This window comes from Salvelinus alpinus, chromosome 36 (genome assembly GCF_045679555.1).
Source record: "Salvelinus alpinus chromosome 36, SLU_Salpinus.1, whole genome shotgun sequence".
Taxonomy (NCBI): domain Eukaryota; kingdom Metazoa; phylum Chordata; class Actinopteri; order Salmoniformes; family Salmonidae; genus Salvelinus; species Salvelinus alpinus.
The window spans coordinates 19,117,725-19,145,614 of NC_092121.1; the positions used below are offsets into that span (position 1 = coordinate 19,117,725).

The 27,890-nt window shown below is 42.9% G+C and overlaps 2 protein-coding genes across 3 annotated transcripts; both read right to left on the minus strand.

Moving 5' to 3' along the window:
* Nucleotides 1–33: 33 nt before the first annotated feature.
* On the minus strand, nucleotides 34–10,458 carry LOC139565553 (branched-chain-amino-acid aminotransferase, cytosolic-like). The gene is made up of 11 exons (XM_071386009.1): nucleotides 10,356–10,458; nucleotides 6,804–6,875; nucleotides 6,115–6,315; nucleotides 5,760–5,870; nucleotides 5,534–5,653; nucleotides 4,986–5,149; nucleotides 4,331–4,473; nucleotides 2,560–2,645; nucleotides 2,240–2,380; nucleotides 2,067–2,141; nucleotides 34–1,903 (listed from the first exon to the last, which is right to left on the minus strand). Exons 1-11 carry the CDS (start codon nucleotides 10,371–10,373, stop codon nucleotides 1,862–1,864), a joined length of 1,173 nt encoding a protein of 390 aa, XP_071242110.1. The 5' UTR covers nucleotides 10,374–10,458; the 3' UTR covers nucleotides 34–1,861.
* Nucleotides 10,459–20,229: 9,771 nt separating this feature from the next.
* Nucleotides 20,230–26,559, minus strand: LOC139565032 (17-beta-hydroxysteroid dehydrogenase 14-like). Of its 2 annotated transcripts, XM_071385040.1 has the most exons (9): nucleotides 26,214–26,559; nucleotides 26,068–26,106; nucleotides 25,381–25,478; nucleotides 22,916–22,982; nucleotides 21,462–21,553; nucleotides 21,198–21,302; nucleotides 21,024–21,091; nucleotides 20,759–20,855; nucleotides 20,230–20,576 (listed from the first exon to the last, which is right to left on the minus strand). In XM_071385040.1, exons 1-9 carry the CDS (start codon nucleotides 26,302–26,304, stop codon nucleotides 20,433–20,435), a joined length of 801 nt encoding a protein of 266 aa, XP_071241141.1. In that variant the 5' UTR covers nucleotides 26,305–26,559; the 3' UTR covers nucleotides 20,230–20,432. The 2 variants fall into 2 exon arrangements, with proteins under 2 accessions (XP_071241141.1, XP_071241142.1); XM_071385041.1 differs by lacking the exons at nucleotides 21,462–21,553; nucleotides 22,916–22,982 and having other exon boundaries at nucleotides 26,214–26,553.
* Nucleotides 26,560–27,890: the final 1,331 nt, after the last annotated feature.

Genomic DNA, 27,890 nt, shown 5'->3' on the forward strand with positions numbered 1-27,890 from the left:
TAGTTTAGCAAAACCACACCCAGTCAGACAATGGAACACAGATGGAGTTTATTGTAAAAATCTAGTAACTGTCCCACAACAAAAACACAAAGATCCAGCAGGATAGCCTAGTGCAACTACTAAAAACAAGTTAGATCCACAGGACAACGACAGTCCACACACCCGGTCAGGCACTTAGGGAGGAGTGGAGAAAACCAAGCGATATGAAAGAGTCAAATACATTAATAGAAAGGAAAGCAGCAGGGTGAGGACATAAACCTGGACATAAAGTTAATAATTGGTAAGACAGTTGTTCCAATTGACAAGAAAAACCCACAGACAAAATAACTACTCATTGTTACCTTATGTTTACATAATGATTACACACAACCTAGTGCAGAAGTAAGACAGTCTACAGCATCTATTGAACATGGTCTCTCTCGTACTCTGAAGTCTACATTATAAACTGGTTGGCTGACAGCTGTGGTTTATCAGACCGTATACCACGGGTATGACAAAACATGTATTTTTACTGCTCTAATTAAGTTGGTAACCAGTTTATAATAGCAATACGGCACCTCAGGTTTGTGGTATATGGCCCATATACCACGGCTTAGGGTTGAGTCCAGGTACTCCGCGATGCGTCGTGCTTAAGAACAGCCCTTAGCCGTGGTATATTGGCCATATACCACACTCCCTCGTGCCTTATTGCTTAATAAGACAAAGGGGTTTCTGGTATATGGCCAATATATCACGATTAAGGGCTGAATCCAGGCACTGCGTTGCGCATATGAACAGCCCTTAGCCATGGTATATTGGCCATATACCTCGCCCACTCGGGCCTTATTGCTTAAGTATATCATGTAGCTATAGCAAACCACTTTGTGCATGCTTGAGTTCACTTGGACCTCTCCATTTTAATCTCAATCTTTTCAACATCACTTTCTTAGTGGCACCTTTCCAATCCAGAAAGACACACGATCACTTAACTGACTTTCTTCTGCTCAGTCACACACATTAACACTTAACTTAAATCAAACTAAGGTCAGTGTAAACTCATTTCTAGGAGATTGTTGAAAAGCACCTCTGGTGTCAATATAGTATGTATAACCATTTGTATTCCTGGCCTGATATACATGGGTTCTACAGCAACAAAAAGTATTTTAAATCATATTGTACTTCCTCAGGTTATATAGTGACATTTAGAAAGTAACAAATCCTGTGACATGGTTTTGATCTGATCTGTTCCTACAGTCACTTAACAATAACAGTGCAGTCAACACATTCCTTATGATGTCAGCCAGTGAAAATGTATAACAGACTCAATTGTTCCTATTAAGTACCTGTAAAAAGTTATTCCCATATTGCAAGTGACCAATAACTTAACAGTAATCCCCTACAATAGTTGTGCGTATTGCATATTTAAACTATTACAACAATATATCAGTTTGTGTCTAATAGCATGGACAACCCTATAGACCATCTCATGTAGTGTTTATTAAAAAGCTTGGGGGACGATTTCTTCTGTAACCTGTGCTACAGTATGATAAAGGACTGCATAGGAAAAAGACTGACTTTGTTCCTAATACAGAAATACAGACTAGGTTGGTTGAACCGAAGCTGCGGCCGTTTCACAGCATTACTTATACAGTATTGTGTAACTGTCGGTATTCCATGCAAGTTGCAACATTTGAATGACAGACTAACCCTATCCCTTTACAAGTCCCCGCAGGAACACCAAGAGTAACAGACGTGACCTATTCATCTCTGCCGGTCAGCCAGCCTATCAGAAGGAGTGCATTATGGGTTGTGCTGAAGCTGCTGGTCTTGAAGATGGAGCGGGGAACTGGTTGCGATATGATTGGCATGTGCAAACTACCAATTAAACGACCAGTGGTGCCCATTCACTCTGTTTCCGGCCATACTGAGGAGTGGATGGCGCCAGGAGAAGTGAAGAGTGGAAACAAAAAAAAGAGCATCTTTATTTTGTTGCTTAGAGCAGACAAAATGTATTTAGTTCAAATTAATATCGGAGGGAAGTACTCTGTTTAAAGGGTCAAAGCAAGCATTAGGGCAGACCTGCTTACCTGCATGTCTGTCAGCTCTTTGTGGAATCGCTTGGCCAGGTCTGGACCATTCTGCATTGTAGGAATTTGGTAGGTCTGAGGGAGGGGAGAGAGAACATCATCTGGAGCATTTTGTTTGAGGGCAAAACAAAAGGGTTTCAGAAAAATGTAAATAAACCAAGACTTGTGGTTACCTTCCCTTTGTAGAGCAGGCTGCCGACGGGACAGACGACACAGGCCGTCCCGGCACCAAACACCTCCGTAATCTTGCCTGAGTCCAGAGCACCAAGCAGCTCCTTCATGCCCATGGTGCGCTCTGTCACTTTGAACTCTCCCTGAAGGAAACAAAACAAGTCCGTATGACTGTGCATCACTATAATTCCAATACAATTATTCTGCTAACCATCTTCTGTATTCTATGTCAATGGATTACACTGGTCTTAAATCCTCTCTATCCGTTCTCAAATAACTTCTATCTTTTCCCATTATAACCTCCTCTTCCTCCCCTACTTACCCATTCTCTGGCCAGGTCTAGCAGAGACTGTCTGGTGACTCCTGGGAGAATGATGCCATCCAGAGGAGGAGTCAGCAACTCTCTCTCTGCATACAAACAGGTACTCTTAGTCACATACATAAGTTGTACACCATTGTTTGGAGTTGAACAGAATTCACCATTTCAAGTTGAACAGAAACATTAACAACCAACAGGGGGAAGCACTGACAGCCTATTTTGACAGTCCAGGCAGACACTAAGCAAACAAGCACAGACATACAGACTAGAGACAGTCAAACAGACATAAGGTACCTTCAGAAAGTATTCATACCCCTTGACATAGTCTGCATTTTTGTGTGTTACAGCCTGAATTCAAAATTGATTAAATATTTTTGAAAAATCTCTCAATCTACACACAATACCCCACAATGACAAAGTGAAAACCACATTTTTGCAAATTTATTGAAAATGAAATACAGAAATCTCATTTACGTGTACATACCCAAGTCAATACTTTGTTGAAGCACCTTTGGCAGTTATTACAGCTGTGAATGAGTCTTTCTGGGTCAGTCTCTATGAGCTTTCCCCCCCTAGATCGTGCAACATTTGCCCATTATTCTTTTCAAAATTCTTCAAGCTCTGTCAAATTGGTTATTGATCATTGCTAGACCACCACTTTCAGGTCCTGCCATAGATTTTCAAGTAGATGTAAGTCAAAACTGTAACTCGGCTACTCAGAAACATTGACAGTCTTATTTTGAGGTAGAGTTGGCCTTGTGTTGTAGGTTATTGTCCCGCTGAAAGGTGAATTCATCTCCCAGTGTCTGGTGGAAAGCAGACAACCAGGTTTTCCTCTAGGATTTTACCTGTGCTTAGCTCCATTTATTTTTTATCCTGAAAACCTCCCCAGTCCTTAACAATTACAAGCATACCCATAACATGATGCAGCCATCACTATGCTTGAAAATATGGAGTGGTACTCAGTAATGTGTTGTATTGGATTTGCCCTAAACACAACACTTTGTATTCAGGATAAAAAGTTAATTGCTTTGCCACATATTTTGCTGTATTACTTAAGTGCCTTGTTGCAAACAGGATGAATGTTTTAGAATATTTTTATTCGTACAGGCTTTCTTTTCCCACTCTGTCATTTAGGTTAGTATTGTGGAGTAACTACATAGTTGTCGATTCATCCTCAGTGGTCTCCTAATTAAACTCTGTAACTGTTTTAAAGTCACCATTGGCCTTGTGTTGAAATCCCGGAGCGGTTTCCTTCCTCTCCGGCAACTGAGTTAGGAGGGACGCCTGCATCTTTGTTTGACTGGGTGTATTGATACACCATCCAAAGTGTAATTACTAACTTTACCATGCGCAAAGGGATATTCAGTGTCTGCTTTTTTTATTTTTACACATCTACCAATAGGTGCCCTTCTTTGCAAGGCATTGGAAAACCTCCCTGGTCTTTGTGGTTGAATCTGTGTTTGAAATTCAACTGAAGGACCTTACAGATAATTGTGTGGTGTACAGAGATGAGGTAATCATTAATAAATCATGTTGATTACTATTATTGCACACAGAGTGAGTCCATGCAACTTATGTGACTTGAACTTATTTAGGCTTGCCAGGGATTGAATACTCAAGACATTTCGGATTTTAATTTGACATTATCACTGGCCTATTGTGATAAAATCTCAATTTAATCCATTTTAAATTCAGGTTGTAACATTTGGAAAACATTTGGTTGTGAATATTTTCTGAAGGCACTGTACAGACTATAGACAGTGAAACAGACCTCCTCCCTCATTCGTCCAGTAGATGAAGAGGTTCATAGTGCCGACCTCTGTGATCTCCTCCTGCTCTCCATACAGCCACAGGACCTGCTGACAGCCCTGCTTTATAGCCTCATTCTGCACTGCTATAGTAGGCCCATAGTTACTGACAGAGAGGGAGAGAGACGGAAAGTATGAGAGTGAAAGGGCGGAATAGACATGGGAGAGAGGAGGGGTGGTGGAATATTTCATTTCAGCAGGCAGCTCCCTTGGAAACACACAACCCTCATAAACAGCTCCTCCTGCTGGAGGGGCTGACCTTGTGAGAGAGGTCAAAGCAACATGGCTACCAGAGGACAGACAGGACATTAAGTTCATGTTCAGCTAACATGCAGCCAACATGTTGTAATCTAGAGGAATGTGCATGGTTAAAATAGCTAAACAATTACATTATAAGCCTCAAGCTTTCTCTATTCAGAAGTAAACTTGGGGCCCCAGAGTCAAACCATATCTTCATAATTCCATGACGTTATACAAGAGTTGTTATATAGCTAATAAGCTATTAAGAAACCACTGTCTCGTTTTTCGGAAATTCCAACGCAACAAAGCAACCCATTGTTGCTTTAGCAAATTGTTGAGTCACTTCTACTTGGAAGTGTGTGTTAGTGTGATACTCACCCCCCCATCTTGTAGGCTCCGACCCCCCCTCTCCAGGCCCTGACATAGCTTGGGTCTGCCAGCAGAGAGACTGGGCTGAAGGCCCCTGTGGTAAAGTAGGGCCCTACAGGACCCACGATGCAAAATAGTAGGGCTTGGCTGGCCCTCGACACACCCAGGGAAGGCTAAGGCCAGGAGGGAGAGAGGGGAGGAAGGAGAGGGGTGTTACTGGAGGAAACAGTGACAGCGCTATGTCACTACCTATGGCTAAGTGTAGATGGTTAAAAAATAGATATGATCATTATTTTTATTTTTTTATTTAACTAGGCAAGTCAGTTAAGAACCAGTTCTTATTTACAATGACGGCCTAGGAACAGTGGGTTAACTGCCTTGCTCAGGGGCAGAACGATAGATTTTTACCTTGTCAGGTCTGGGATTCGATCTGGCAACCTTTCAGTTACTGGCCCAACGCTCTAACCACTAGGCTACCTGCCCCCCCCCCCCCAAATGTGAATTGTGAAACCATGGAGACTGTCTCCTGTGTCTGTGAGAGGGGGAGCAGTGCTCACCTCAATCCCAATGAAGGTGGGTCTGATGTAGAGGCTGGCGTCTAGGGAGTAGGGGACCCACTCCTGGTCCACCTCCACCAGCTTCCTGATGCACTCCAACAGCTCCACCTTATCAAACAACTACACAGAGATGGGAGGGACAGAGGACCTGTAACTACTTCAGTTCAGTTGAGTGGAAAACCAGCGCTTACATGGGGTTCTTCAGGACCAGGTCTGAGAGACTCACAGGGAGACAGCTGCGGTCTGCAGTGCGGTGCATCCTCTCCATGTTCAGGTTGGGTCTGAACAGACGGATGTGGTTGTCCACCCCTCTGAACGCCTTCATGCCCTCAAACAGCTGAGAGACACACACACTGTTCATACATCTGGCAGAATGAACCATCTCTGAAAGAATAAGCTAGGTGACTTGTATCAAGGACCGACGTCTTAGTAAGACAGTGCTAGCCTCGTCAGGAAAATTGACCGCTGCGCTCACATTTCCTTTATGAAACAGAATGTGAACTATTGCGACATCTGTCTGGTTTTACGAGGCTAACATAGCCAAATGTCTCCTATGTCTGCACTATGGCTCCTTCTCTCACCTCTATGGAGTAGTGCAGGGCAGAGGTGGCAGGGTGCAGCGACAGGTTCTGAAAGGGCTTGATCTGGGGAACCTTCCAGCCCTCTTTCTCTGACCAATAGATTGTCAGCATGTGGTCTGAAAACTGCTTGCCAAACACCAGGGAGGCGGGGTCTGGCTTGGGCTTCCCCGCAGTGTTGCGCTCGATAGTGAGGTCTGCGGCCTGAGAGAGGAAGCGGGGCGGAGCAGAAGAGACAGACGGACAGACAGACAGACGAGGGGAAAGGAACAGAGCGAGGGCCGAACACAATGATTTTCTTTATTGTAATGAAAGGGCATGCTTGGAGCGGAAATTAATGGTGGTCTTGGGAGCCAATTAAGCACTTCAATTAAACTGAATTAAATAATCAAAGCACAAGGAAGTGAGAGAAGGGAAGAAAGGGTACAGAGTCACGTGGTGGACTAAGAGAAAGTTAGATCAAAAGACCCCCGGGCTGACTGGTAGGCTACTGAACTGGTGCCAAATGACACTTCTGCCTGTAGACAAGCTTCAGCCGGCCTCTGTTAATAAACAGCCGTGCCTTAGAGTCATGCCAAGCTCCTAAAACCCTCCTGTGTTGGGGGTTGTGATGACTCAGACAATAGAGAGTAATATAATGACTCAGGAAACTGTCTCAGGTGTCTGGTCATTACTTCTCCTTTATATATTACCTTGAATGAGCTGGCAAACCGCAACGACCCCAAAGAGTAGGGGATGGCATAAATGAACCGTCCATGAAGTGCCTAATAAACAAGAGAAAACATTACATTTAATAATCCCGGTAAAGTTAAAAGAATATAGGCTACCAGAATTCACATTATGACAAATAACCTACTAAGAGCCTTGTAATACAATCTACTCCCACATTGGAAACTTGCCTTCTCAACCAAGGTGACAATGTTGTCCCTCTTCTAGATTGATGTAAACCAGTAAAGCACCACACGTATCTGGCGTGACGTTATATAATATATATATATATATATATATATATATATATTCTGTTCAGTACCTGCACTGTGTCTGTGTAAGGGACAGCTGTAGCAAAGCAGTAGGCTGTAAATACACTATTAATATATATACATATATACACACACACACACACACACACACACACACACACACACACACAAAAAAGGTATGTGGACACCCCTTCAAAACTAGTGGATTTGGCTATTTCAGCCACACCCATTGCTGACACGTGTATAAAATCGAGCACACAGCCATGCAACCTCCATAGACAAACATTGGTAGTAGAATGGCCTTACGGAAGGGCTCAGTGATTTTCAACGTGGCTCCGTCATAGGATGCACCCTTTCCAACAAGTCAGTTCGTCAAATTCCTGCCCTGCTAGAGCGTCCCCGGTCAACTAAGTGCTCTTATTGTGAAGTAGAAACGTCTAGGAGCAACAACGGCTCAGCCGCGAAGTGGTAGACCACACAAGCTCACAGAACGGGCCCGCCGGGTGTGAAGCGTGTAAAAATCGTCTGTCCTCGGTTGCAAAACTCACCACCGAGTTCCAACCTGCCACTGGAAGCAACGACAGCACAACGTCAGCACAAGAACTGTTCGTCGGGAGCTTCATGAAATGGGTTTCCATGGCCGAGCAGCCGCACACAAGCCTAAAATCACCATGCGCAATGCCAAGCGTCGGCTGGAGTGGTGTAAAGCTTGCCGCCATTGGACTCTGGAGCAGTGGAAGTGCGTTCTCTGGTGTGATGAATCACGCTTCACCATCTGGCAGTCCGATGGACAAATCTGTGTTTGGCCAATGCCAGGAGAACACTACCTGCCCCAATGCATAGTGCCAACTGTAAAGTTCGGCGGAGGAGGAATAATGGTCTGGGGCTGTTTTTCATGGTTCGGGCTAGGCCCCTTATTTCCAGTGAAGGGAAATCTTAATGCTACAGCCTACAATGACATTGTAGATGGTAATGTGCTTCCAACTTTGTGGCAACAGGGGAAGGCCCTTTCCTGTTTCAGCATGACAAAGTGTGGTCCATACAGAACTGGTTTGTTGAGATTGGTGTGGAAGAACTTGACTGGCCTGCACAGAGCCCTGACCTCAACCCCATCGAACAACTTTGGGATGAATTGGAAGCCCTTACACAACCTGGAGGTTTGTTTTGGGTTATTGTCCTGTTGAAAAACAAATGATAGTGGGACTAAGCCCAAATCAGATGGGATATCGCTGCATAATGCTGTGGTAGCCATGCTGGTTAAGTATGCCTTGAATTCTAAATAAATCACCGACAGTGTCACCAGCAAAGCACACCATCACATCTCCTACATGCTTTACGGTGGGAACCACACATGCAGAGATCATCCGTTCACACTCTGCGTCTCACAAAGACACGGCAGTTAGAACCAAAAATCTCAAATTTGGTCTCATCAAGTCTCTTCTTATTATTGATGTCCTTTAGTAGTTGGTTCATTGCAGCAATTCCACCATGAAGGCCTGATTCACGCAGTCTCCTCTGAACCGTTGATGTTGAGATGTGTCTGTTTCTTGAACTCTGTAAAGCATTTATTTGGGTTGCAATCGGAGGTGCAGTTCACTCTAATGAACTTATCCTCTGCAGCAGAGGTAACACTGGGTCTTCCTTTCCTGTGGCGGTCCTCATGAGAACCAGTTTCATCATAGCGCTTGATGGTTTTTGCGACTGCACTTGAAGAAACTTTCAAAGTTCTTGAAATTTTCCAGATTGACTGACCTTCATGTCCTAAAGTAATGATGGACTGTTGTTTCTCTTTGCTTATTTGAGCTATTCTTGCCATAATATGGACTTGGTCTTTTACCAAATAGGGCAATCTTCTGTATACCACTTCTACCTTGTCACAACAACGGATTGGCTCAAACACATTAAGGAAAGAAATTCCACAAATTAACTTAACAAGGCACACCTGTTAATTGAAATGCATTCCAGGTGACTACCTCATGAAGCTGGTTGAGAGAATGCCAAGACTGTGCAAAGCTGTCATCATGGCAAAGGGAGGCTACTTTGAAGAATCTCAAAGATATTTTGATCTGTTTAACACTTTTTAGGTTACTACATGATTCTATAATGTGTGTTATTTCATAGTTGATGTCTTCACTATTAATCTACAATGTAGAAAATCTACAATAGTAAAAATAAATGAAAACCTTTGAATGAGTAGGTGTCCAAACTTTTGAATGGTACTGTATGTTTTGGCCTGTCTGGTGAAGGTACGCGGAGAGCGCGCGAGAGAGAGAGCGTGTGTGTGTTGGAGACATAGCCAACACCTCATAGCAGGCATGCCATTTCTAGGGAAAACCACCTCTTTACAATGAAACGTAATTTGACACTGTATTTCCATGCATTGAGATTTCGCTTTTATCGTAAAAAACACCCTTCACATTTTAAAGCTTACATCTGTAGTTTCTGACTGGCTAAAGATTCGGAATAATGTAATCCACCCTAAATATTCATTACTGCATTGTTATTTTGCATAACAATGAAAATCTGTTAAAGATCGTATTTTTACGCCACACATTTATTTATCACCCCCGCTCCGAATACTGGCGCAAAGACACCCCTAGGCCTATTCATCTGTGACTGCACGCTTTTAAAAATTTATTTTTTATTTTTATTAACAACAAATCAATACAGAAAGTACATGAGGGAACACAAGTATATATAGATTATATACAATGGACAATCGAACTAGGGGATACAATATTACATTACAATTACATAAGGACCTTAAGGGACATACATACACTTATAATTCTAACAGATTTTCTGTTAGTAGAGTATTTAACTGTCTTAAAATACAGTTCAATTAATTTTTTTAGGGTAAGAAAATGTGTTTTTTTGTTTGTAAATTTACATTTGTGTATATGAAATTTGGCCAAAAGAATAATGAAATTACATTAAAATGTTTCAGCTTATTTCTATCGTATGTAAAGAATCCAAGCAGTACATCTCTCCACAATAGTGTAAAATCACATAAACATGACTGCACGCTTTATGTCGACACTGCCAACATGAATAACGTCACCAAAAGCAGTAGCTGCGCCTGTGTAGCTGATAGACTGAAGGTAAAGCAGCGCGGGACTAGTAGCACATCAGTTAAACAAGTAAATAGTGGAGGTCCATTAACTCTTACTTGTTCAACACATTAGCCCCGCATTGTTAACTATTTACAGAGACGATCGAGATAAACAGACAATAGCGATATAAGAGAGTGATCTTTGGACTCACCGTCCTCAGAGCTGCCATCGCCGCTACGTAGCTAATGAATGGTAGATGTGTCCGTGTGGGAGCAAATTCTATAAGCAGTGGTCATTTGCGTTCCGTATTGGACCTTGGCATAATGACAACAATGTTCTTGAGATTAAAATAATAAAACACCAACCATGTCCAAATTCGTATCTGATATATATTTCTTATATATTTCATTTGTAAATTGTGCAAGAATAGGTTTGCAAATTCCATTGAATTTCAAGTAGGCTATTTACCTTTACACGAAATAATAAAGACATCATCTGAAGACATGCTGGTATGAATACTGAATTCATTGTTAATAAAATATACAGAAAATTATAATGGAAGATGATAATAGTCAGCACAGCAGTGTGTTGTTGAAGATGACATAGGCGTGACGAATCTCTGCCATCTGGTTGGACAAAACAGACAGGGTTAGATGGGTTCGAATAAAGGAGTTCAAGTTCAAACGACCAAGAGTGGAGATGGCCACGATTGGTCTACGAACGGGGAGTTGTAGCAATCTTGTTATTTGATTGGACGTCGTGCTTTCGGTGCGATGGGCATTTAAATACTACAACGTAACCATCGTTTGGATGTGTATTTGTTATATAATGCATAATTTCTCCTGTAATATTGTCTAAATCTTTGTAATAATAATATGTTGAACCCTGTCGTTTTCTTTACATGCCAATGTTGTCCATGAGCATTCAGCACACGTGCATTGTCCAATACCGTGTCCACAAAGATTGTCTATTATATTGACAAGATAGTCAAGTGGCAGCTCTAACAATAGAAATGCATGTCCTCAAAGATGGAAGATAAGCGAGATCAGGTGGAACAATTCTAGCCAATGAGGAAAAGTTGGGTCAAACAGGCCCCCATTAATATCGACAGGACTGAAGTGGAGCAGGTCAAGAGTTTCAAGTTCCTTGGTGTCCACATCACTAACAAACTATCATAGTTCAAACACACCAAAACAGTTGTGATGAGGGCACGACAACACCTTTTCCCCCTCAGGAGAATGAAAAGATTTGGCATGGGTCCCCAGATCCTCAAAAAGTTCTACAGCTGCACCATCGAGAGCATCCTGACCGGTTGCATCCCCGCCTGGTATGGCAACTGCTCGGCATCTGATCGTAAAGCGCTACAGAGGGTAGTGCGTATGGCCCAGTACATCACTGGAGCCAAGCTTCCTTCCATCCAGGACCTATATACTCAGTGCTCCTGAGTGGCGCAGAGGTCTAAGACACTGCATCGCTGTGCAAGAGGCATCACTGCAGTACCAAATCCAGGCTGCATCACATCCCTGTGATTGGGAGTCTGATAGGGTGGTGCACAATTGGCCTGGGGTAGGCCATCATTGTAAATAAGAAGTTGTTCTAGTTAAATAAAAATACCAGCCCCGTCGCAGACCAGGATGTCTTGCTCCCAGACAGACTAAATAACTTTTTTGCTCGCTTTGAGGACAATACAGTGCCACTGACACGGCCCGCTACCAAAACCTGCGGGCTCTCCTTCACTGCAGCCGAGGTGAGTAAAACATTTAAACGTGGCTGCAGGCCCAGACGGCATTCCCAGCCGCGTCCTCAGAGCATGCGCAGACCAGCTGGCTGGTGTGTTTACGGACATATTCAATCAATCCTTATCCCAGTCTGCTGTTCCCACATGCTTTAAGAGGGCCACCATTGTTCCTGTTCCCAAGAAAGCTAAGGTAACTGAGCTAAACGACTACTGCCCCGTAGCACTCACTTCCGTCATCATGAAGTGCTTTGAGAGACTAGTCAAGGACCATATCACCTCCACCCTACCTGACACCCTAGACCCACTCCAATTTGCTTACCGACCCAATAGGTCCACAGATGACGCAATCGCAACCACACTGCACACTGCCCTAACCCATCTGGACAAGAGGAATACCTATGTGAGAATGCTGTTCATCGACTACAGCTCAGCATTTAACACCATAGTACCCTCCAAACTCGTCATCAAGCTCGAGACCCTGGGTCTCGACCCCGCCCTGTGCAACTGGGTACTGGACTTCCTGACTGGCCGACCCCAGGTGGTGAGGGTAGGTAACAACATCTCCACCTCGCTGATCCTCAACACTGGGGCCCCACAAGGGTGCGTTCTGAGCCCTCTCCTGTACTCCCTGTTCACCCACGACTGCGTGGCCATGCACGCCTCCAACTCAATCATCAAGTTTGCAGACGGCACTACAGTGGTAGGCTTGATTACCAACAACGACGAGACGGCCTACAGGGAGGAGGTGAGGGCCCTCGGAGTGTGGTGTCAGGTAAATAACCTCACACTCAACGTCAACAAAACAAAGGAGATGATTGTGGACTTCGGGAAACAGCAGAGGGAGCACCCCCCTATCCACATCGACGGGACAGTAGTGGAGAGGGTAGTAAGTTTTAAGTTCCTCGGCGTACACGTCACGGACAAACTGAATTGGTCCACCCACACAGACAGCGTTGTGAAGAAGGCGCAGCAGCGCCTCTTCAACCTCAGTAGGCTGAAGAAATTCGGCTTGTCACCAAAAGCACTCACAAACTTCTACAGATGCACAATCGAGAGCATCCTGTCGGGTTGTATCACCGCCTGGTACGGCAACTGCTCTGCCCACAACCGTAAGGCTCTCCAGAGGGTAGTGAGGTCTGCACAACAAATCACCGGGGGCAAACTACCTGCCCTCCAGGACACCTACACCACCCGATGTCACAGGAATGCCATAAAGATCATCAAGGACAACAACCACCCGAGCCACTGCCTGTTCACCCCGCTATCATCCAGAAGGCGAGGTCAGTACAGGTGCATCAAAGCAGGGACCGAGAGACTGAAAAACAGCTTCTATCTCAAGGCCATCAGACTGTTAAACAGCCACCACTAACATTTAGTGGCTGCTGCCAACATACTGACTCAACTCCAGCCACTTTAATAATGGGAATTGATGGAAATGTATGTAAAAATGTATCACTAGCCACTTTAAACAATGCCACTTAATATAATGTTTACATACCCTACATTACTCATCTCATATGTATATACTGTACTCTATATCATCTACTGCATCTTGCCATCTTTATGTAATATATGTATCACTAGCCACTTTAATCTATGCCACTTTATGTTTATATACCCCACAATACTCATCTCATATGTATATACTGTACTCTATACCATCTACTGCATCTTGCCTATGCCGTTCTGTACCATCACTCATTCATATATCTTTATGTACATATTCTTTATCCCTTTACACTTGGGTGTATAAGGTAGTAGTTGTGGAATTGTTAGGTTAGATTACTCGTTGGTTATTACTGCATTGTCGGAACTAGAAGCACAAGCATTTCGCTACACTAGCATTAACATCTGCTAACCATGTGTATGTGACAAATAAAATTTGATTTGATTTGTTTAATTAGTCCATTGATTACATAATCCCAAAATGTTTTGCTTGTCAGCACTCAAGTTTTCAAGACATGTAATTTTACAGCAAAATGCATCATGTGGGGATGATTTCTGTATTTTGAAAGTAACATATCTTGAAAACTTGAGTGCTGACATGCAAAACATTTTTAAAATGTATTTTTTATTTCACCTTTATTTAACCAGGTAGGCCAGTTGAGAACAAGTTCTCATTTACAACTGCGACATGGCCAAGATAAAGCAAATCAGTGCGACACAAACAACACAGAGTTACACATGGGATAAACAAACGTACAGTCAATAACACAATAGAAAAATCTATATACAGTGTGTGCAAATGTAGTAAGATTAGGAAGGTAAGGCAATAAATAGTCCATAGTGGCGAAATAATTACAATTTAGCAATTAACACTGGAATGGTAGATGTGCAAAAGATGAATGTACAAATAGAGATACTGGGGTGCAAAGGAGCAAAAAAACAATATGGGGATGAGGTAGTTGGTTGGGCTATTTACCAGAGGTGGGACCAAGTCATTGTTTTACAAGTCACAAGTAAGTCTCAAGTCTTAGCACTCAAGTCCCAAGTCAAGACCGCCAAGTCAAGACCGCCAAGTATCAAGTCCTAAACTTTGAGTTTCGAGTCCTAAACAAGTCATAATGTGCTCTTCACCAAATGTAATACCATTTCATATTTTTAACAAGAGTAATAGTATATTACATTTACGCAAATCATGAATGCTTTTAAAAATATCTATATATTTATTACTTTCCAAATAAACGTTATATTTCCATGGAAATACATGAGTAGCCATGAGAAAGACACCCCCCCCCCAATAGTGATCGACTATCGAGGATCGCTACGGGGCGCAATCGGGCTATGTAGGCTTGTACACAATCGCCCAACCTTAACACACACACACACTCTGTGTGGTTACAGTAGGCTAACGTATGTCAATGGTTTTAGGAACAGCAGTAACATCAGGCAGGATTTAGGCTGCCAACTGCCTAGCCAGTTGTATCTCAATCTTGGGTGCGATGATCACGTTCCCGCACTGACTGACTGTGTGGAGGCTCATTGATTTAACGTTACGTTAGCCTACATGATACACCAGTAAAGTAATAAAATATATAGCTGTCGGCTATATTAGCCACGACTTAGCATTCTTTGTGCAGTTTCAAATGTCGAACAAAGTTGGACATTTTTGCACCTCCGTTTGTAATATTCTTCCCGCATGTTTTGCAAGTTGCAATCCGTTTTTTGTTGATACAGCGTTGTCTTTATATCTGAAAATAATAATTTTGGGTATCAACTTTCCAAGCGCTCCATCTGAATTCACTCACCAACATTCCACTGCACTGCCCCACACAACTTTTTCTCAGGTGGCACAATTTGATTGGCTGCTGTCTGATTCAAACTGTAATCCGTTAAATGAAAAGTTGATGCGCTGCACACTTTTTTTAATAGCATAATTTTTTATATTTGGGCTTGGGGAGGGTATCAGGTCGAGTCATAAGGCTCAAGTCCAAGTCAAGTCACGAGTCATTGGTGTTAAAGTCAAAGTCGAGTTGCAAGTCATCATATTTGTGACTCGAGTCTAACTCGAGTCCAAGTCATGTGACTAGAGTCCACACCTCTGCTATTTACAGATGGGCTGTGTACAGGTGCAATGATTGGTAAGCTGCTCTGACAGCTGATGCTTAAAGTTAGTGAGGGAGAAATAAGACTCCAGCTTCAGTGATTTTTGCAATTCGTTCCAGTCATTGGCAGCAGAGAACTGGAAGGAAAGGCGGCCAAAAGGGGAGTTGGCTTTGGGGATGACCAGTGAAATATACTTGCTGGAGCACGTGCTACAGGTGGGTGCTGCTATGGTGACCAGTGAGCTGAGATAAGGAGGGGCTTTACCTAGCAAAGACTTTTAGATGACCTGGAGCCAGTGGGTTTGCGACAAATATGAAGCGAGGGCCAGCCAACGAGAGCATACAGGTCGCAGTGGTGGGTAGTATATGTGGCTTTGGTGACAAAACGGATGGCACTGTGATAGGCTACATCCAATTTGCTGAGTAGAGTGTTGGAGGCTATTTTGTAAATGAAATCGCTGAAGTCAAGGAACGGTAGGATAGTCCGTTTTACGAGGGTATGTTTGGCAGCATGAGTGAAGGATGCCTTGTTGCGAAATAGGAAGCCGATTCTAGATTTAATTTTGGATTGGAGATGCTTAATGTGAGTCTGGAAGGAGAGTTTACAGTCTAACCAGACACCTAGGTATTTGTAGTTGTCCACATATTCTAAGTCAGAACCGTCCAGAGTAGTGATGCTAGACGGGCGGGCATCGATCAGTTGAAGAGCATGCATTTAGTTTTACTTGCATTTAAGAGCAGTTGGAGGCCACGGAAGGAGTGTTGTATGGCATTGAAGCTCATCTGGAGGTTAGTTAACGCAGTGTCCAAAGAAGGGCCAGAAGCATACAGAATGGTGTCGTCTGCGTAGAGGTGGATCAGAGAATCACCAACAGCAAGAGAGACATCATTGATTTATACAGAGAAAAGAGTCGCCCTGAGAATTAAACCCTGTGGCACCCCCATAGAGACTGCCAGAGGTCCGGACAACAGGCCCTCCAATTTGACACACTGAACTCTATCTGAGAAGCAGTTGGTGAACCAGGCAAGGCAGTCATTTGAGAAACAAGGCTGTTGAGTCTGCTGATAAGAATGCGGTGATTGATAGAGTCGACAGCCTTGGCCAGGTCGATGATGGCTGCACAGTATTGTCTTTTATCGATGGCAGTTATATAATTTAGGACCTTGAGCGTGGCTGAGGTGCAACCATGACCAGCTCTGAAACCAGATTGCATAGCGGAGAAGGTACGGTGGGATTCGAAATGGTCGGTGATCTGTTTGTTAACTTGGCTTTAAAAGACTTTAGAAAGGCAGGGTAGGATAGATATGTCTGTAACAGTTTGGGTCTAGAGTGTCTCCCCCTTTGAAGAGGGGGATGACAGCAGCAGCTTTCCAATCTTTAGGGATCTCAGACGATACGAAAGAGAGGTTGAAGAGGCTAGTAATAGGGGTTGCAACAATTGCGGCGGATAATTTTAGAAAGAGAGGGTCCAGATTGTCTAGCCCAGCTGATTTGTAGGGGTCCAGATTTTGCAGCTCTTTCAAAGCATCAGCTATCTGGATTTGGGTGAAGGAGAAATGGGGGAGGCTTAGGCAAGTTGCTGTGGGGGGTGCAGAGCTGTTGACCGGGGTGGGGTAGCCAGGTGGAAAGCATGGCCAGCCGTAGAAAAATGCTTATTGAAATTCGATTATCGTAGATTTATCGGTGGTGACAGTGTTTCCTAGCCTCAGTGCTGTGGGCAGCTGGGAGGAGGTGTTCTTATTCTCCATGGACTTCAGTGTCCCAGAACTTTTTGGAGTTTGTGCTACAGGATGCAAATTTTTGTTTGAAAAAGCTAGCCTTCACTTTCCTAACTGCCTGTGCTTATTGGTTGAATATTGCGGGGGCTATTCGATGCTAACGCAGTACGCCACAGGATGTTTTTGTGCTGGTCAAGGGCAGTCAAGTCTGGAGTGAACCAAGGGCTATATCTGTTCTTAATTCTACATTTTTTTGTATGGGGCATGCTTATTTAAGATGGTGAGGAAAGCACTTAAAGAATAACCAGGCATCCTCTACTGATGGAATGAGGTCAATATCCTTCCAGGATACCCGGGCCAGGTCGATTACAAAGGCCTGCATGCTGAAGTGTTTTAGGGAGCGTTTGACAGTGATGAGGGGTAGTCTTTTGACCACGGACCCATTACGGACAAAGGCAATGAGGCAGTGATCACTGAGTTCCTGGTTGAAGACAGCAGAGGTGTATTTAGAGGGCAGGCTGGTCAGGATGATATCTATGAGGGTGCCCGTGTTTACGGATTTAGGGTTGTACCTGGTAGGTTCCTTGATAATTTGTGTGAGATTGAGGGCATCTAGCTTAGATTGTAGGACAGCTGGGATGTTAAGCATATCCCAGTTTAGGTCACCTAACAGTACAAACTCTGAAGATAAATGGGGGGCAATTAATTCACATATGGTGTCCAGCGCACAGCTGGGGGCTGAGGGGGGGGGGGGGGGGGTCTATAACAAGCGGCAACAGTGAGAGACTTATTTCTGGAAAGGTGGGTTTGTAAAGTAGAAGCTCAAACTGTTTGGGCACAGAACTGGATAGCATGACAGAACTCCGCAGACTATCTCTGCAGTAGATTAACTCCATCCCCTTTGGCATCACCTAGCTTGGCGGGAAATATTGTAGTTGGGGATGGAAATGTCAGAATGTTTGGTGGCCTTCCTAAGCCTGGAATCAGACACAGCTATGACATCAGGGTTGGCGAAGTGTGCTAAAGCAGTGAATAAAACAAACTTAGGGAGGAGGCTTCTGATGTTAACATTCATGAAACCAAAGCTTTTACGGTTACAGAAGTCAACAAATAATAGCGGCTGGGGAATAGGAGTCGAACTTGGTGCTACAGGGCCTGGGTTAGCCTCTACATCACCAGAGGAACAGAGGAGTAGGATAAGGGTACGGCTAAAGGCTATAAGAACTGGTCGTCTAGTGCGTTGGGGAAGAGCAGATTTCTAGGCATGGTAGAATAGAGTCAGGGCATAATGTTGTCACGAACCGGCTCAAAGTTCGTAACAAAAGGGAGACAACGTGGAGACAAGGAATAACAAAATATATTTATTAAATAAAGTAAACTAAGTACAATTAACAATGGTGTGTGTAATCAGTAGTGCAAGTGAGTGTTTTGCATGCATTCATGTGACAATGGGGGGGTTGAAAGGTGCCAAAGCAAACAACCAAAAGGCCACAAAAATACCACAACAAAATCTATAAAGATGTCTGCATGGAGAGTCTCCTCCATGAATGGGGAAGTGGTGTATTTATCCTGGGACACACCTGAGTCCAGGTGTGTGCCATTTCTCTGACGACCCTCCCGGCTCAGCCCATCCACATCCTATTAAGGAAAACAAGAGCAAAGAGAAAGAATTCGGCAGATAGAGTGGGAGGGTCGTCACAATGTACTGACAATGGTATGGTAGGATGTGAGTATAGTGGAGGTAAACCTAGGCATTGAGTGACGATGAGATAGGTTTCGTCTCTGGAGGCTCCAGGGGGGGACAAAAAGAGCTATCTAAGGCATGTTGAGCGGTGTTGCAATGTTGGCTTCACTAGTGATATCTTAAATCAAGACAGATAGAAAGGGAGGCAGACAGGCGGTGGGAAGATAGATGAAATTGAAAGAACCTTGCATTTTAATCAGGACATTTTCAGTTTTTATTTGTCAGCTTTATGTCTTTTACTTAGTTGACAGTGTAAAATATAGTCCTACTGCTACATTGGCCTATAGGCTATCTCATAGTTCCATGTGCTAATTTATTTAGCTGCCAGTGTGAATCAGTGTGTTCATATGGCAGAGGCTGGTGCTCTCCCATTAGTGGAATTTTAACTTTTGGGGGTTTTATCATTTTAATCCCGATTTGTATTATTAGCCACGTGACAATGATTTTGAGAAACGGAAACTTTACTATTGAAATGAAACTGTTCCACGAAAATGTGCATATGATAATCATAACTGGTATGAAGATCGGTAGAAATGGTAGGATAAATTGTAAGCTTCTCCAAACTTGAATTTCACAAACTTGAAGATGTACAAAGGTTAAATAAAACACCCAAAATGTAATGAAAATCATCTAAATGTATTTTGTGTGTTCAGACGCCCCGTGTGGACAAAGTCATGGGACCTTATGACAATCGGATTAAATGAACTACATTTTTCAGAGAGACAACTTGTAAATCGGTCCAATTCGACCGGAACACAGGAGGGTTAAGAGAAATATAACTAGAGGGCCGTTGTAAGATTGTGCCAATTAAAACTGAGCACAAATGAACAGCTATGCGATCCATCGCGGAGAAAATTGCTCACCACGATCCAGCACCAGCGGGTGGAAAGCGTCACTTGCACTGTGTTGCTTGCTAGACTAGTTGACTAGTACGGCCACGTGTTTGACATTGGCAGCAGCAGGCCTGCGAGCCAAGTGCGAGAGAACGCAATTTGATTTTGTTCCCATTCCCTTTACGCCAAGTTTAGAATTGTAAACTAATAGAAAATGTAAGTGGAAAACGATTGCGAAAACTGCTCCAGATCACTTGATATCCACCACAAGGGGGAAAGAATAGAATATGGAGAATGGAAGGGTCAGACCCGAATTAACTTAAATGGTATATCGTACAGCAGAGCGTGTCCAACTCCAAACCAACCACACTGAATAGATAGGAGCATATCATGAGCGCACAGCTTACTCCGTGCAAAATAGGGCCCATATATACATATTCCATGTTTTTTCTCTCTCCCCCCTACCCCAATCCCATTATCATTTATATCAACAATGCAACGGAAAAAATAGTTTAATCGTTTTTATTGCAACACAAATTATTGCAGCTCTCACCACCAGGGGGTGCTGTACCATCTCCAGCACCTCTACATCCCATGGCAATGGATAAAACAGGGTGATTGGTTCAATAATCTCAAGCAGGATGGCAATAGAACATAACAGGTCCTGTTATTGGTCAGGTAGGCACAAGGCCCGGAGTGACAGGCCTGCTCATGGGACCTGGCTCTTGTAGCCGTAGTTGAGTTCTGCCCCTCCACTAAGCAGCAGGTCTATCCCAGTGCAGAACGTAGCATCAGCAGCCAGGTACAGAGCAGCCAACCCACTCTCAGCTTCTGTCCCCATTCGACCAAGCAGCTGTTGGAGATTAGGAAGAATGTTAAAGATAAGGCATCAGGTTCATCAAGATGAGAGATGCAAGTGAAATTAGGAAGTCTTTACCAACCCTCCCTTTTCAATGCATTCTGAAATATGTAATTGTAACAGATCTTATATTTCATCGTATATCTTGTATTGGCTCCTGTCCAGTGAGCACTTGCCTGAGCGTTCTCTCCCTCTTTAATGGTAGCTAAGGTATCTGCAGTCTGTCCAGCCAGCTCTTCCCACAGAGGTGTCATCACATTACCAGGGGAGATGCTACAAGATAATACACATTTAGACTGCAGCAAACAGAGCTAGAGATAAGAGAAAAAGTGGAAAAATACCAAAGTATTTTTAAAACAGGACAGACAAAGGGGCAAGAGAAAAAAATAAGTAGAAAATCAAAAAAGTTTGTAAATGGATACAGATGCCAGTTCGACTCACCAGTTGACTCTCACTTGGTACCGACTCTCATCCACAGCCATGGCTTTTGTCATGGCAATGATCGCCCCCTTGTGGAGGAAAAAAGACACATCACCCCTGTTAGGCCTACTTCTCCAAGCCTCAAACAGTGGAATAAAGTACTGATGCATACTGTTATCTAGATTTTTAGTTCACCTTAGTGGCTACATATGGTGCTGCATTTTTCTGACCAATGGAGCCCACCAGACTGGACAAGTTAATGATGTTCCCCTGGCGCTGGCGCAGGTGGGGCAGGGCATACTGAGGAGGGGAGAGAGGTGGGGAGATCCCTTGATGAATAAAACATATTATAAGCTATATAATAACCCATTATTAAGGCTCATACATGCTTATAACAAGTAATAAAGCATTATACCTGAAGGCTTTCAGTAAAGTAAATATAATGAGTGAATTATTTACTTTGGAGGCCAGGAAGTAACTGATGAGGTTAAGATTCAAAAGATCTCTGAACTCATCTGCAGTAGTGTCATCTGTGGGTTTATGAGGTGGGTCTGAAAGGGGATGAAATTGAGGGAACTCAATGAATACAGCATAAACACTAATAAAAATGTTTATGGAGTATGTGAATTGTAGAATAGGGGGAAAAAACATGCATTTCATATCCACAAAAAAAGTGTTAAGTGGTACAAAAACGTATGCAGATCTTAAAAAACGATGAAAACCAGTATAGCATTAAAAATACATCCACGTTGCGACTTGCAACTTTGTCAGGGTGTGACGATCAGGAGGTGATCGGTTTGATGGTGCAAGCTGCAAAGGGTATATACTAAGTACAATACATTAGGAACACCTGTTCTTTCCACATCAGACAGACTGGGTGAATACAGGTGAAAGCTATGATCCCTTATTGATGTCACTTCAAATCAGTGTAGATGAAGTGGAGAAGACAGGTTAAATAAGTATTTTTAAGCCTTGAGACAATTGAGACATGGATTGTGTATGTGTGCCATTCAGAGGGTGAATGGGCAAGACAACATATTTAACTGCCTTTAAACAGAGTATGGTAGTAGGTGCCAGGCGCACCGGTTTGTGTCAATAACTGCAACACTGCTGTGTTTTTCACCATAAATAGTTTCCTGTGTGTATAAATAACGGTCCACCACCCAAATGACATCCAGACAACTTTGGGAAGCATTAGAGTCAACATGGGCCAGCATCTCTGTGGAAAGCTTTCGACACCTTGTAGAGTCCAGGCTGTTCTGGGGGCAAAAGGAGGGGTGCAACTCAATATTAGGAAGGTGTTCTTAATGTTTTGTACACTCAGTGTATGTGTTTTTAATGCTTGAATATGCCTGTTTAAATAATGGCTTGCCAGGGCCTCCCAAGTAGCACAGCGGTCTAAGGCACTGCATCGCAGTGTTAGCTGTGTTACTACAGATCCTGGTTATATACCGGGTTATATGGTTATATACCGGGCTGTGTCGCAGCCGGTCGTGCCTGGGAGACCCATGAGGCGACGCACAATTGGCCCAGTGTCGTCCGGGTTAGGGGAGGGTTTGGCCGGCCGGGATGTCCTTGTCACATCGCGCTCTAGCGACTCCTGTGGCGGGCCGGGTGCATGCACACTGACAGTTGTTCGGTGTTTCCTCTGACACATTGGTGCAGCTGGCTTCTGGGTTAAGCGTGCATTGTGTCAAGAAGCAGTATGGCTTGGCGGGGTTGTTTTTCCGGACAATGGGACAAGACTATAACTACCAAATTGGATATGACAAAATTGGGGAGAAAAAAGTATATATATAATAATAAAAATAAATGCCTGGACGTGGCTTGGTATACCAACTATCAGCTGATTTGTGGATATATAATTTCCTTAACAACATCAATTCTCATACAAAATGATAACAGATACTCACGCCACCCAGCATTGTTGACCAGACAGTCTATTTGACCATAATGCGCCACTGTCACTGAAATCAACCTCTGCAGAGAGAATATCATACGTTGAGTTGACTGCACTCTGTCATTGACCACAACACTGTGTAAGACGTTTATAATTTCTATCTCCAGGTATGTGGACCTATGATCCCATTAACTATGTACCTACCTAACTTGCTACATAGAGCCTAAGCTGAAAAACCAGCTAGACACACCACTAAAATAACATAGAAACATACACACATCCCTCAGTCAAACACACAAAACAGGTTATAGCAATGTCACTATTGTTCACAAGCACCAGGGTCTGGACACTGATTGATGATTGGATGTGTAGAAAAAAAAGAAGTCGCTCTGGATAAGAACATCTGCTAAATGACCTAAATGTAAAACATTATGGAAAGCTTCCGTCTTACAGTGTTAGTCTGATCACTAATACATTTTAATTGTCTGATGAGGCTTCATCTATCTGTCCACTCCAATATATATATATATATATATATATATATACAGTTGAAGTCGGAAGTTTACATACACTTAGGTTGGAGTCATTAAAACTTGTTTTTCAAGTACTCCACAAATTTCTTGTAAACAAACTATAGTTTTGGCAAGTGGGTTAGGACATCTACTTTGTGCATGACACAAGTAATTTTTCCAACAATTGTTAACAGACAGATTATTTCACTTATAATTCACTGTATCACAATTCCAAAGAGTCAGAAGTTTATATACACTAAGTTGACTGTACCTTTAAACAGCTTGGAAAATTCCCGGAAATTATGTCATGGCTTTAGAAGCTTCTGATTGACTCAAATTATGTCAATTAGCCTATTGGAGGTCTACCTGTGGATGTATTTCAAGGCCTACTTTCAAATTCAGTGCCTCTTTGCTTGACATCGTGGGAAAATCAAAAGAAATCAGCCAAGACCTCTGAAAATAAATTGTAGACGTCCACAAGTCTGGTTCATCCTTGGGAGCATTTTCCAAATGCCTGAAGGTACCACGTTCATCTGTACAAACAACAGTACACAAGTATAAACACCGTGGGACCACGCAGCCGTCATACCGCTCAGGAAGGAGACGCGTTCTGTCTCCTAGAGATGAACGTACTTTGGTGTGAAAAGTACAAATCAATCCCAGAACAGCAAAGGACCTTGTGAAGATGCTGGAGGAAACAGGTACAAAAGTATTTATATCCACAGTAAAACGAGTCCTATATCGACATAACCTAAAAGACCGCTCAGCAAGGAAGAAGCCACTGCGCCAAAACCGCCATAAAAAAGACAGACTACGGTTTGCAACTGCACATGGGGACAAGGATCGGAATTTTGGATAAATGTCCTCTGGTCTGATGAAACAAAAATAGAACTGTTTGGCCATAATGACCATCGTTATGTTTGGAGGAAAAAGGGGGAGCCTTGCAAGCCGAAGAACACCATCCCAACCGTGAAGCACGGGGGTGGCAGCATCATGTTGTGGGGGTGTTTTGCTGCAGGAGGGACTGGTGCACTTCACAAAATAGATGGCATCATGAGGATGGAAAATTATGTGGATATATTGAAGCAACATCTCAAGACATCAGTCAGGAAGTTAAAGCTTGGTCGCAAATGGGTCTTCCAAATGGACAATGACCCCATGCATACTTCCAAAGTTGTGGCAAAAAGGCTTAAGGACAACAAAGTCAAGGTATTGGAGTGGCCATCACAAAGCCCTGACCTCAATCCTATAGAACATTTTGGGCAGAACTGAAAAAGCATGTGCAAGTAAGGAGGCCTACAAACCTGACTCAGTTACACCAGCTCTGTCAAGAGGAATGGGCTAAAATTCACCCAACTTACTGTGGGAAGCTTGTGGAAGGCTACCCAAAACATTTGACCCAAGTTAAACAATTTAAAGCCCATTTTTAATCTGATTAAATGTCAGGAATTGTGAAAAACTGAGTTTAAATGTATTTGGCTAAGGTGTATGTAAACTTCCGACTTCAACTGTATATATATATATTTTTAAACTAATTAATAAATGTATGTCAGCACAGACCTCAATGCCTGAGCGAACTCTCAGTCTGGGAGGCAAGCACAAAAAAACAGGGGAAGAAAACAGGAAACACAGAGAGCTTCAAATAATGACCGACTGGGCCTTTAATAGTGATTTCTAAGCAGTTTATAAGTAGACCTTCAAATGAGGAGCAAGGGGCTTGCTAGAGCTGTGAGTAAACTCAGTGGAGAAGAGTCCTTTCACAGACAGGGAAATCCAACAAAGACTAAAGATAGGTGGAGTGTAGATTACAATACAAAATGTTATAGTAAGCATTCTGATAAACCACAGGTCATGTGATCCATTGAGGAATGAGGATATAAACTCTGTTGAAATATTGTGCATATGAGTGATCATTTGACTCTCATTTCACTGCCCTATAAGATAAGTCCTTGCCCAGAAGCCCTACCTTGATGTCCTCCTCTTTGGAGATGTCACAAGGTACAAATTTGCATGACCCTGGCCCTGCCCGGTTCAGCTCGGCCTCTAGAGCCTGTCCTGCTGCCACTGTAAAAAAAACAAACACATATATATATATATAATAAGAATACAGTAAACTTATGAATATGCAATGTAAAGATGATGTAGAGAGGGATTTTTTTATGATTCATAAAGTCTTCAATAATGGATTACTGATGAATTAAGATTCTCAGACACATTATTAATACCTGTGTGGTGATTCTGATGGTTTCTTGTAACTGATGGCTTCTACGGTTGTGGCTAGATGAGTAGGAGAACTAATGCAGCAGGTTAGGAGAATTAATGTAGCAGGTTAGGATAATTAAAGTAGTAGGTTAGGATAATTAAAGTAGTAGGTTAGGAGAACTAATGCAGCAGGTTAGGATAATTAATGTAGCAGGTTAGGAGAATTAAAGTAGCAGGTTAGGATAATTAACGTAGCAAGTTAGGAGAAAAAGTTTAAGGTTAGGCTTAGCTACAATCCTACAGTTGTCACCGACGCAACTCGAACATGCAACTTTTGGTACGTAGCTGTACTCCATCTAGCCACAACCGTAGAAGCCACCAGTTCCACCACACCTGCAATGGTATACTTTAATCTGAGCAAAAAAAATCTAATAAACATGCAGCCACTCACCCCCTCTTGCACAGAAGACAACTTTGGCTCCATTCTCCACTGGGGAAAAAACAACAGAATAGCACATTATTGTTTCCCCAGTAACGTTACCTCACTCTGCTCAAATCTCAACAAACTAACTTCAAATCAGCAACTTTGATTCTTACCGAATACTTTAACAATCCCTCTACCAATCCCTTTGGACCCGCCGGTCACAATGACAACTTTGTCTCCGTAACGCAATGTACTGCCTGACATGCTCACAAGAGCCAACCCGTCACGGGTGATGATTTCAGTGATGATACGTTCGCAAAGAACCGCCACTACCTGGTTGACTGTGTTGGTCGAATGCCGCAAACAAAGTTACTTGCCCTCTTTCCAAGCTACACTTTTTATTCTATTTCTTTACATGCAGCAAAATATATAATTGCATCCCTCCCGTTGTCTTTTTGTCTTTTACTTTTCTACATTAACTTTCTCTTCCCTCCTCCAAGTTCCTCAAAAAATCATGGGATTTGTTGTCGCCTGTGAAGACAGGTGAGCGGCTTTGTGGGACTTGTAGTTTAAGCACATCCTGGTGCTGCAACCTGCTGTGTCAACATGCATACCGGTATCTCAGTCTATGTATGAGGCATATTCTGAAATGGAAAAAATAAGCCATTACATTCATCAATTAACCAAGAAGCCAATGGGATGGTTTTTGCAATTGTTTAATGCATAATAACAAAAAATACTTTAAATACCTTAATGCTCACTTTCCTGTAAAATCCACCTCATATCAGTGTTATAACTGTTATACATTTCACTTGTTTTTTCCCCCCTTCCAACTGGCACACGTCTCTAAATAGTTAACTCAACCATCAATTCTTATTTTACATTTACATTTGAGTCATTTAGCTTACAATCTTATCCATAGCGATTTACCGGAGCAATTAGGGTTAAGTGCCTTGCTCAAGGGCACATCAATATATTTTTTTACCTAGTCGGCTCGGGATTCAAACCAGCAAACTTTCGGTTACTGGCTCAACGTTCTTAACTGCTAGGCTACGTGCCGCCCCATTTAACCTTTTTCTAGCCCAGAAATAATGCTGTTGACAATTTACAGTGGTCACTATGTGTCACTTACATTTTTGTTGACACAACACCTGTGAGTCATTACCTGTCTGACACGTGTGCACCATACCCTATACTATAACATACACTAAGCCAACTGAATAAAGGCTTATGAAAGGATAATCAGAAAAGGAGTGTCATGGCTTTTTGTTGTAGACTTTCAGTTTTACTGTTTGGTCTCATAACATGTGTTAACATGTTTGTAAATGTGACTTGGGCCCTACATTTTTCCTGACCACACCTCACCAGGAAATGCATTGGCTCTGCTACATAACTCGTTTAGCGCCCTGTGTGTTTCCTGGTAAGGTGACATGGTCAGAAAAACACAGGGCCCTAGTCAGGAGCAATATAAATACTGAAGCCAGAATGGAACTCCAAAATACATTCTCACTGGGGTTTTATGGGTGTTCATTTGGGTCTCGTGAGGACATCAGTACATGTGTTGAGGACGGTGTGTGTGTGTGTGTTTTTGTGTGTTTGTTTATGACAGGGAGAGAGGGAAAATTAAAGACTTTAAGAGAGAGGCAGGGGGCTGACATTAGGTTGTGGGGGTATGAAGAGGACACCATGCTGAGGTTGTAGAGAGAAGGCAGTGGATTGAATTTCGACCTGACAGCATTCTCCAGAGAAATAGTAGGCATGAGAGAGAGCAAAGGGGAGAGACTGAAGGCTGTGACCTACAAACAAGCTTAACTATCTTCACTTCACCCAGGGTGGGGTATCAGCAGACA